The sequence below is a fragment of the Nerophis lumbriciformis genome, linkage group LG19 (assembly GCF_033978685.3).
Source record: "Nerophis lumbriciformis linkage group LG19, RoL_Nlum_v2.1, whole genome shotgun sequence".
Taxonomy (NCBI): Eukaryota; Metazoa; Chordata; class Actinopteri; order Syngnathiformes; family Syngnathidae; genus Nerophis; species Nerophis lumbriciformis.
The window spans coordinates 38,443,246-38,455,529 of NC_084566.2; the positions used below are offsets into that span (position 1 = coordinate 38,443,246).

Genomic DNA, 12,284 nt, shown 5'->3' on the forward strand with positions numbered 1-12,284 from the left:
TCTTTTCATGAACCGGATCCCTGTCGCTTAGTAGGAGCCATTTTGTGGTCTTTACAGATGTAAACACACAAAGGAAATGAAACGTACGGTAATATCCGCGCGCTTTTTCTTCTTCTACTCGGGCGGGTGGTTGCTTACAGTAGAAGAAGAAGCGCTTCCTGTTCTATGGGGGCGGGTGCTTACCTTGGCGGTTGCTTGCGTAGAAGAAGAAGCGCTTCCTGTTCTACCGGGAAAAAAGATGGCGGCTGTTTACCGAAGTTGCGAGACCGAAACTTTATGAAAATGAATCTTAATATTAATCCATATATAAAGCGCACCGGGTTATAAGACGCACTGTCAGCTTTTGAGAAAATTTGTGGTTTTTAGGTGCGCCTTATAGTGCGGAAAATACGGTATATTTAACCAACCATGTATTGGACTTTTGACCATATTTGTTTCAAATGGAAATGACAAACACGTTACATATAACGAGTTAACCTTTAGTTCATCAGTAGGTTGCCTACAGCCACAGCTATTGATGCCAATGTTTTTCACTTGGCGCTAATTTGAGGCCGCGGCGTTATTTGCTTTTATCGACCAAGCACGTGTCGACGATAGGAGTCTCTGTTGGTAATGAAATAAAAGTGTTAATTTGAGTATTTACGCCTAGTTGGCGTCTATCAAGGTGATCAAGGTATGCTGGTATTGTGGTGGTAGTTTGAGCTCTGAACTGTTTCTGAAATTTTGACTTGTCGTGTACCTGTTAGGGCAGGGGTCGGCAACCCGCGGCTCTTTGATCACTCTGATGCGGCTAAGCTGCATACTTGCCGACCCTCCCGATTTTTCCGGGAGACTTCCGGATTTCAGTGCCTCTCCCGGAAATTTCCCGGGGCAAACATTCTTCGATTTTCACCCGGACAACAATATTGAGGGCATGCCGTGATGGCACTGCTTTTAGCGTCCTCTATGAACTGTCGTCGCGTCCGCTTTTTCACCATACTATGTGCGTGCCGGCCCAGTCACATGTTGTATGCGGCCTCTGCTTACACACATAAGTGACTGCAAGACATACTTGGTCAACAGTCATACAGGTCACACTGAGGGTGGCCGTATAAGCAACTTTAACACTGTTACAAATATGCGCCACACTGTGAACCCACACCAAACAAGAATGACAAACACATTTCGGGAGAACATCCGCACCGTAACACAACATAAACACAACAGAACAAATACCCAGAATCCCATGCATCCCTAACTCTTCCGGGCTACATTATACACCCCCGCTACCGCCAAACCCCGCCCACCTCAACGGACGCACGGGGGGGGGGGCATACTTGCCAACCCTCCCGGATTTTCCGGGAGACTCCCGAAATTCAGCCCCTCTACCGAAAACCTCCCGGGACAAATTTTCTCCCGAAATTCAGGCGGAGCTGGAGGCCACGCCCCCTCCAACTCCATGCGGACCTGAGTGACGTGTTGACAGCCTGTTCACACGTCCGCTTTCCCTCAATAGAAACAGCTAATGATCGAGGGCGAGTTCTTGGTTTCTTATGTGGGTTTATTGTTAGGCAGTTTCATTAACGTCCTCCCAGCGCGGTAACAACACACAACAACAGCAGTCAAGTTTCCGTCTACCGTAAAGCAGTTCGTCTACCGTAAACGGCAATGTTGTGACACTTTTAAACAGGACAATACTGCCATCTACTGTACATGCATATGTGACCCACCCATAATGTGTCACATTTTTGTGTTGATTTATTTATTTTATTTTGTGGTTTGAATTCATTTTTGGAGCTGTCATTACACATTTATCAGTATTCACATTGGTCAGTAGGGGGCAGTAGGGCGTTTTTTCCCAATTGAATGCTATCACCTGCAGACCGGAAGTGTCTTGTCATTCTGATGAGAGCGACCAGTCTGTGAACAACTGAAACGTCCTGTGTGCTTTTTCCTCCTCTATAACAGGTTAGTTTTGGTGAATCAACTCACTGAATAATATCCATGTGATCTTTATAAGTTTAAGTACACATTCTGATGGTGGAGCCTAACTCTAAAGTGTTTGTGAGTTGTAGTTTGTATTTGTGAATGAATCCAGTGCACAGCTGCAGTAATCAATACAAAATGGCGACGTGAGTACGCAATGTTTATATAGGAACTTCTGATCCTAATTCAGACTCCCAAATTAGAGCTCCCGTTTTCTTATTGATTTTATAATGTACATTTGTATAAGGTGTGTGTTCTGAAATAGTGACAGAGAATAGAACAAGGATGGACAATTCAACCCTTAACTCAACAATGAGTAGATGAGTGTTATGTGTGTGTACAAGTATTTATTTTATATATATATATATATATATATATATATATATATATATATATATATAGCTAGAATTCACTGAAAGTCAAGTATTTCTTATATATATATCTTAACCACGGCCCCCACCTCCTGAAATCGGAGGTCTCAAGGTTGGCAAGTATGGGGGGGTTGATGTATGGGGGGGCTAGGGTGGCGTTCGCTCCCTGTATAATCAGTGTCAGAGCTTGGTCCGCATTGCCGGCAGTAAGTCGGACACGTTTCCAGTGAGGGTTGGACTCCGCCAAGGCTGCCCTTTGTCACCCATTCTGTTAATACTTTTATGGACAGAATTTCTAGGCGCAGACAGGGCGTTGAGGGTATCTGGTTTGGTGGTTGCAGGATTAGGTCTCTGCTTTTTGCAGATGATGTAGTCCTGATGGCTTCATCTGGCCAGGATCTTCAGCTCTCACTGGATCGGTTCGCAGCCGAGTGTGAAGCGACTGGGATGGGAATCAGCACCTCCAAGTCCGAGTCCATGGTTCTCGCCCGGAAAAGGGTGGAGTGCCATCTCCGGGTTGGGGAGGAGATCTTGCCCCAAGTGGAGGAGTTCAAGTACCTCAGAGTCTTGTTCACGAGTGAGGGAAGATTGGATGGTGAGATCGACAGGCGGATCGGTGCGGCGTCTTCAGTAATGCGGACGCTGTATCGATCCGTTGTGGTGAAGAAGGAGCTGAGCCGGAAGGCAAAGCTCTCAATTTACCGGTCGATCTACGTTCCCATCCTCACCTATGGTCATGAGCTTTGTGTTATGACCGAAAGGACAAGATCACGGGTACAAGCGGCCGAAATGAGTTTGATGGCAGGGCTCTCCCTTAGAGATAGGATGAGATGCTCTGTCATCCGGGGGGAGCTCAAAGTAAAGCCGCTGCTCCTCCACATGGAGAGGAGCCAGATGAGGTGGTTCGGGCATCTGGTCAGGATGCCACCCGAACGCCACCCTAGGAAGATGTTTAGTGCACGTCCGACCGGTAGGAGGCCACGGGGAAGACCCAGGACACGTTGGGAAGACTATGTCTCCCGGCTGGCCTGGGAACGCCTCGGGATCCCACAGGAAGAGCTGGACGAAGTGGCTGGGGAGAGGGAAGTCTGGGCTTCCGTGCTTAGGCTGCTGCCCCCGCGACCCGACCTCGGATAAGCGGAAGAAGATGGATGGATGCTAACATTATCCCTGTTATATCATCATACACATATTACCACTAAATAATTTGAAAGTTACTCAGTACTTGAGCAGGTTTTTCACTGCATACTTACTTACACCTCGTTATAATTGTTATAGAAATGTTGCTGCATCGCATTACAATGTGCGGGTGTAGCTTATGTGGCTGGTGAGTGACGCTAGTGTGTCTGTTGCAGCCTGCAAGGTCATTTGCCACAAGAAATGCTTGACCAAGATTATCACCGACTGCTCAACACGCTGTGCCCTGCAGGTAAAACAATCAGCAAAGCTGAAACAAAGAAGAAAAAACAAAACACTTTGTCGGCTTTTTCAAATCATTTTTCTCAGGACGACAGCGTACCCGGCGCCCTCCACTTTGGGGTGCACGTGTGCGTCCTGACCAGCAAGACTAACCCGGTGCCCGCTGTGGTGGAGCTGCTGCTTCTGCACTTGGAGATGAACGGTCTCTACACCGAGGGCCTCTACCGCAAGTCCGGCTCAGCCTGCCGCGCTCGGGAGCTCCATCAGATCATGGAGATAGGTTAGACATAAAGAATCAGTTGACTTCCTGGATTTTTTTTTTTTTACCTTTGTTTCCTCAAAAGTGAGATTTAGTTTTCATCCTTTGTCGCTTTAGACCCCGAGGCCGCCTGCCTGGAGAACTACCCCATCCACACCATTGCGGGCCTGCTTAAACGTTGGCTCCGAGAGCTGCCTGATCCCCTCATGACGTTTTGTCTTTATAAGGACTTCCTACATGCCGTGGGTGAGTCCATATTCATCTATTGTTCTTGTGTTACGTTTCGGTGTCAGTTCAGCGTGTTCATGTGCTCGATGAAAACCTAGCACAAGTTAAAAGGGAACTGCACTTTTTGGGGGGGAATTTTGCCTATAGTTCGTAATTAGAGATGTCCAATAATGTCGGACTGCCGATATTATCGGCCGATAAATGCCTTAAAATGTAATATCGTAAATTATCGGATTCAAAAAGTAAAATGTATGACTTTTTAAAACGCCGCTATGTACACGGACGTAGGGAGAAGTAAAGAGCGCCAATAAACCTTAAAGGCACTGCCTTTGCGTGCCGGCCCAATCACATAATATCTACGGCTTTTCACACACACAAGTGAATGCAAATCATACTTGGTCAACAGCCATACACGTCACACTGAGGGTGGCCGTATAAACAACTTTAACACTGTTACAAATATGCGCCACACTGTGAACCCACACCAAACAAGAATGACAAACACATTTCGGGAGAACATCCGCACCGTAGCACAACATAAACACAACAGAACAAATACCCAGAACCCCTTGCAGCACTAACTCTTCCGGGACGCTACAATATACACCCCCCGCCCCACCTAACCTCCTCATGCTCTCTCCCAAATTCCAAGCTGCTGTTTTGAGGCATGTTAAAAAAAAATAATGCACTTTGTGACTTCAATAATAAATATGGCAGTGCCATGTTGGCATTTTTTTACATATCTTGAGTTGATTTATTTTGGAAAACCATGTTACATTGTTTAATGCATCCAGCGGGGCATCACAACAAAATTAGGCATAATAATGTGTTAATTCCACGACTATCGGTATCGGTTGATATCGGTAAGTAAGAGTTGGGCAATATCGGAATATCGGTAAAAAAGCCATTATCGGACATCTCTATTCATAATCATTCTGAAAGACATGGCGTATGTTTTTTTTTTAATGCATTCTAACTTGTAAATAAAAGCCAAATAGGAGGTTCTGTATTCCGCCCACGAATCCAATACTCCATTTACATTTCATGACTTGAATATTAACCAAGTATTAGTGATATTGTTGTTATGAGCGCTAACGCAGACAAACTATTTATAGCGGCGTCGTGATCACGAGCTTGTGTGTAATGTTTACATTGAGTGGTCAGCTGTTTCCTCGCTTCCCTGCTCCCTGGAAGTTTACTGTAGATCATAAATCATGTCTCTCACCTGGATAGAAGAAGGCTGAGGATGTATTCGGACAAGTTAGACCCAGAAATGGTGAGATCGACACGAAAAGATGATTGGCTCCACCTCCCTTTTCTTAACAAGGATTATGAGTCATTCATCTAATTATGAATATATGAACATCCTAATGACAGCAGACATTGCGCAGTAAGTGATGTTTTATTATGTTTGTTGGCTCTCACAAAGTCTGCAGTGAGTAATAATCAGTGATGTTGTTAAAAAAAAGAGGACATTTTTTTACATTTTTTAATTAATGCACCTTGTATGCTTAAAATGAGCAAAATATGTAAATATTGAATGTTATTATGAATGCACCCGTTACTACATTACATATATACTTACAGCATGTATATAAAACCTTAATGGAGGTGTTTGGATGTTTTTTAAGGGCTTTGTAAGCAGAATAGAGCAGCTCTTATAGACTCCATAGTCATACTTGCCAACCCACCCGGATTTTCCGGGAGACTCCCGAAATTCAGCGCCTCTCCCGAAAACCTCCCGGGACAAATTTTCTCCCGAAAATCTCCCGAAATTCAGGCGTAGCTGGAGGCCACGCCCCCTCCAGCTCCATGCGGACCTGAGTGACGTGTTGACAGCCTGTTCACACGTCCGCTTTCCCACAATATAAACAGCTAATGATCGAGAACGAGTTCTTGGTTTTTTATGTGGGTTTATTGTTAGGCAGTTTCATTAACGTCCTCCCAGCGCGGTAACAACACACAACAACAGCAGTCACGTTTTCGTCCGCCGTAAAGCAGTTCGTCTGCCGTAAACAGCAATGTTGTGACACTTTTAAACAGGACAATACTGCCATCTACTGTACATGCATATGTGACCCACCCATAATGTGTCACATTTTTGTGTTGATTTATTTATTTTATTTTGTGGTTTGAATTCGTTTTTGGAGCTGTCATTACACATTTATCAGTATTCACATTGGTCAGTAGGGGGCAGTAGGACGTTTCTTCCCAATTGAATGCGATCACCTGCAGACCGGAAGTGTCTTGTCATTCTGATGAGCGCGACCAGTCTGTGAACAATTGAAACGTCCTGTGTGCTTTTTCCTCCTGTATAACAGGTTAGTTTTGGTGAATCAACTCACTGAATAATATCCATGTGATCTTTATAAGTTTAAGTACACATTCTGATGGTGGAGCCTAACTCTAAAGTGTTTGTGAGAAGGCGACGTGAGTGCGCAATGTTTAAGAACTTCTGATCCTAATTCAGACTCCCAAATTAGAGCTCCCGTTTTCTTATTGATTTTATAATGTATATTTGTATAATGTGTGTGTTCTGAAATAGTGACAGAGAATAGAACAAGGAGGGACAATTCAACCCTTAACTCAACAATGAGTAGATGAGTGTCATGTGTGTGTTTATGTGTAAATAAATGAACACTGAAATTCAAGTATTTCTTTTATTTATATATATATATATATATATATATATATATATATATATATACAAAAAAAAAAATATATATATAGCTAGAATTCACTGAAAGTCAAGTATTTCTTGTATATATATATATATCTTAACCACGCCCCCCGCCCCACCCCCGACCACGCCCCCACCTCCCGAAATCGGAGGTCTCAAGGTTGGCAAGTATGTCCATGTAAGCTGCCTTTTGATCAAATGTATTTAATATTTTACTTTTTTTTTTTTAAATCCGTCATGTCTTTCATAATGATTGTGAACGTTTGGCAAATAGGTGCAATTCCCCTTCGAGTTTGAGTTTTGAATTTGAGTTTATTTTGAACATGCATGCATAAAACAGGATTAATTTAAATTTCCAGTTTTTCTTTTCAAAATGTTAAAGACTAAGTAGGAGATGTGTTGGGATGAGAAACCTTGAAACACTAGATAAAACATGAAAAACACTAGATACACACTAGATAAAACAGAAACATAGATAAAATAGAAATAAAAACATGAAAGCACTGGATAAAACCGATAGGCAAGCAGTGCATTTAAAAACAAGAAGGCAAAGAAATTAGATCAATCAATCAATCAATGTTTATTTATATAGCCCTAAATCACAACCCACAACGACATCCTCGGTACAAAGCCCACATAAGGGCAAGGAAAAACTCACCCCAGTGGGACGTCGCTGTGAATGACTATGAGAAACCTTGGAGAGGACTGCATATGTTAGGGGAGACCGAATGCAATGGATGTCGAGTGGGTCTGACATAATATTGTGAAAGTCCAGTCCATAGTGGATCTAACATAATAGTGTGAAAGTCCAGTCCATAGTGGATCTAACATAATAGTGTGAGAGTCCAGTCCATAGTGGATCTAACATAATAGTGTGAGAGTCCAGTCCATAGTGGATCTAACATAATAGTGTGAGAGTCCAGTCCATAGTGGATCTAACATAATAGTGTGAGAGTCCAGTCCATAGTGGATCTAACATAATAGTGTGAGAGTCCAGTCCATAGTGGATCTAACATAATAGTGTGAGAGTCCAGTCCATAGTGGATCTAACATAGTGAGAGTCCAGTCCATAGTGGATCTAACATAATAGTGTGAGAGTCCAGTCCATAGTGGATCTAACATAATAGTGTGAGAGTCCAGTCCATAGTGGATCTAACATAATAGTGTGAGAGTCCAGTCCATAGTGGATCTAACATAATAGTGTGAGAGTCCAGTCCATAGTGGATCTAACATAGTGAGAGTCCAGTCCATAGTGGATCTAACATAATAGTGTGAGAGTCCAGTCCATAGTGGATCTAACATAATAGTGTGAGAGTCCAGTCCATAGTGGATCTAACATAATAGTGTGAGAGTCCAGTCCATAGTGGATCCAACATAATAGTAAGAGTCCAGTCCATAGTGGATCCAACATAATAGTAAGAGTCCAGTCCATAGTGGATCCAACATAATAGTAAGAGTCCAGTCCATAGTGGGGCCAGCAGGACACCATCCCGAGCGGAGATAAAAGCTGTGCTAAAAAGGTGGCTTTTTAGCCTTCTTAAAACACACGCTGTATTGCAGCGTGTGAGGTTGACAACTTAAATTATTCTAGATCAGTGGTTCTTAACCTTGTTGGAGTACCGAACCCCACCAGTTTCATATGCGCATTCACCGAACCCTTCTTCAGTGAAAAATAAAATGTGTTTTTTTTTCTCAAATTAAAGACAAAGTTATGTTTTTTTACTGCTGCACAAAATGAACCGTGCATGAACATCACCTTGTTCAAAGAACAAAACCAACACAGTGCATGAACTGAAATGAAAATACACACCTGCAAATCAGTGTGACTTCTGCTGTTGCCTTTGAGAGACCAGTTCAGATATGCATGGCTTCGCCCTGGCAAGTGCCACTATCCTTTTTTTCCCCTCAGCAAAGTCTGTTCCTTTTCTTCGTTTTCCACCCAGACATACAAACCCCGTTTCCATATGAGTTGGGAAATTGTGTTAGATTTAAATATAAACGGAATACAATGATTTGCAAATCCTTTTCAACCCATATTCAGTTGAATGCACTACAAAGACAAGATATTTGATGTTCAAACTCATAAACTTTATTTTTTTTGTGCAAATAATTAACTTAGAATTTCATGGCTGCAACACGTGCCAAAGTAGTTGGGAAAGGGCATGGTCACCACTGTGTTACATGGCCTTTCCTTTTAACAACACTCAATAAACGATTGGGAACTGAGGAAACTAATTGTTGAAGCTTTGAAAGTGGAATTCTTTCCCATTCTTGTTTTATGTTGAGCTTCAGTCGTTCAACAGTCCGGGGTCTCCGCTGTCGTATTTTACGCTTCATAATGCGCCACACATTTTCGATGAGAGACAGGTCTGGACTGCAGGCGGGGCCAGGAAAGTACCCGCACTCTTTTTTTTACGAAGCTACGCTATTGTAACACGTGCTGAATGTGGCTTGGCATTGTCTTGCTGAAATAAGCAGGGGCGTCCATGAAAAAGACGGCGCTTAGATGGCAGCATATGTTGTTCCAAAACCTGTATGTACCTTTCAGCATTAATGGTGCCTTCACAGATGTGTAAGTTACCCATGCCTTGGGCACTGATGCACCCCCATACCATCACAGATGCTGGCTTTTGAACTTTGCGTCGATAACAGTCTGGATGGTTCGCTTCCCCTTTGGTCCGGATGACACGATGTCGAATATTTCCAAAAACAATTTGAAATGTGGACTCGTCAGACCACAGAACACTTTTCCACTTTGCATGAGTCCATCTTAGATGATCTCGGGCCCAGAGAAGCCGGCGGCGTTTCTGGATGTTGTTGATAAATGGCTTTCGCTTTGCATAGTAGAGCTTTAACTTGCACTTACAGATGTAGCGACCAACTGTATTTAGTGACAGTGGTTTTCTGAAGTGTTCCTGAGCCCATGTGGTGATATCCTTTAGAGATTGATGTCGGTTTTTGATACAGTGCCGTCTGAGGGATCGAAGGTCACGGTCATTCAATGTTGGTTTCCGGCCATGCCGCTTACGTGGAGTGATTTCTCCAGATTCTCTGAACCTTTTGATGATATTATGGACCGTAGATGTTGAAATCCCTAAATGTCTTGCAATTGCACTTTGAGAAACGTTGTTCTTAAACTGTTTGACTATTTGCTCACGCAGTTGTGGACAAAGGGGTGTACCTCGCCCCATCCTTTCTTGTGAAAGACTGAGCATTTTTTGGGAAGCTGTTTTTATACCCAATCATGGCACCCACCTGTTCCCAATTAGCCTGCACACCTGTGGGATGTTCCAAATAAGTGTTTGATGAGCATTCCTCAACTTTATCAGTATTTATTGCCACCTTTCCCAACTTCTTTGTCACGTGTTGCTGGCATCAAATTCTAAAGTTAATGATTATTTTCAACAAAAAAAAAAGTTTATCAGTTTGAACATCAAATATGTTGTCTTTGTAGCATATTCAACTGGATATGGGTTGAAAATGATTTGCAAATCATTGTATTCCGTTTATATTTACATCAAACACAATTTCCCAACTCATATGGAAACGGTGTTTGTACAATACTAGCACACAGCTCATGAAAAACAATATGTTATAGTCATTGTAAGTGGGCCAAAACACTTATATTAGAAAATAATCTCATGGAAATGACTGCTGTCATTTGAATATAAAAATAAAACATGGAACTTGTTATTTAGTCAGGTTTGGGACAGGTGTGCTGCTGGTGTGACAACAGTGCATGTGCACGTCTGATGTCGCTCACATGTGCTCCACTGAATGATCAAGGAGTTTTTGCGTTTGCTCACTAGAGATGCGCGGTTTGCGGACACAACCGCGGAGTCCGCGGATTACCAGCGGATCGGGCGGTTGAAATAAAAAAAAAAATTAGATTTTATCCGCGGGTCGGGTCGGGCGGTTGAAATAAAAAAAAATTAGATTTTAAATAGATTCAGGCGGGTGGCAGTTAAACCAATTCAGAAATATATATACATAGTTAAATGTTGTTACCCACATACGAAAAACGAGCAGGCACCTGCTGCATATGCCACAACAGAAGAAGAAAAAAAAAAAGAGATGGACACTTTTACGGAGTGGAGAAGGGACGCCTCGCCGGGGTCCGGGACCGAGGCCCCTTCCCCCGAGAGGGCCCCACCGGGAGCCGTAGCTGAGGCGATCCGCGAGAAGGGCCCGACGCACGTCCAGGGTCACCACCGCGCCCACCGCACCGACACCACGCCGCGGCCTGCGTCACGCGCAGCAGGTAAGCAGCTTACCTGCCCGCCACCCCTGTTGCCGGGGGCGCGTAACAGGGGTCACTCCGCGCGCAGTGCGCTCACGAAAGGGGTGGGGCTCACCCTGGTTGATATAGACAGCAGGACGGTGGCCATGGAAGTCGGAACCCGTTAAGGAGTGTGTAACAACCCACCTGCCGAATCAACTAGCCCTGAAAATGGATGGCGCTGGAGCGTCGGGCCCATACCCGGCCGTCGCCGGCAGCGAGAGCCGCGAGGGCTAGGCCGCGACGAGTAGGATGGACGCCGCGGTGCGCGCTGAAACCTCGGGCGCGAGCCCGGGTGGAGCCGCTGCGGGTGCGAGGGACATCGCACCTCCACGCGCTTGGAGGTGCGCTCAGCGCGGCTCCCATATGATTGCGCACTGGTGTGCGTCTGGGCCGTGACAGCGTGGCACGCATTGAATGTCTCTGCTGCATTGGATCAGTCTCCTTTCTTTAACAGGCAAAAGCTTTATAACCTCACTAATGCCTTGCATCGTCTACCGTATTTTCCGCACTATTAGCCGCACCTAAAAACCACAAATTTACTCAAAAGCTGACAGTGCGGCTTATAACCCGGTGCGCTTTATATATGGATTAATATTAAGATTCATTTTCATAAAGTTTAGGTCTCGCAACTACGGTAAACAGCCGCTATCTTTTTTCCCCGTAGAAGAGGAAGTGCTTCTTCTTCTACGCCAAGGTAAGCACCCGCCCCCATAGAAGAAGAAGTGCGCGGGTATTACGTTTCATTTCCTTTGTGTGTTTACATCTGTAAAGACCACAAAATGGCTCCTACTAAGCGACACACTGTGGTTCTAGCTTGCCATGCTAATGGCCAGAAACTTCCACCCATGGTGATATTCAAAAGGAAGACCTTGCCAAAAGAGAACTTTCCAGCCGGCGTCATCATAAAAGCTAACTCGAAGGGATGGATGGATGAAGAAAAGATGAGCGAGTGGTTAAGGGAAGTTTACGCGAAGAGGCCGGGTGGCTTTTTTCACGCAGCTCCGTCCATGTTGATATACGACTCCATGCGCGCCCACATCACAGATGGTGTCAAAAAACAAGTGAAGCACACAAATACAA

The 12,284-nt window shown here is 44.2% G+C and overlaps 1 protein-coding gene across 4 annotated transcripts in view; it reads left to right on the forward strand.

Moving 5' to 3' along the window:
* LOC133618439 (myosin IXb) overlaps positions 1–12,284 on the forward strand; it is a 158,785-nt gene that overhangs the window by 127,106 nt on the left and 19,395 nt on the right. For all 4 annotated transcript variants that reach the window (XR_009817306.1, XM_061978788.1, XM_061978790.1 and 1 more), the window contains 3 exons: positions 3,692–3,765; positions 3,843–4,035; positions 4,132–4,260. Coding sequence is in view for 3 of the 4 variants with exons in the window: in XM_061978788.1 (XP_061834772.1) it covers positions 3,692–3,765; positions 3,843–4,035; positions 4,132–4,260 (396 nt within the window). In the remaining variant the exon portion in view is untranslated. The remainder of the gene's footprint in view (positions 1–3,691; positions 3,766–3,842; positions 4,036–4,131; positions 4,261–12,284) is intronic.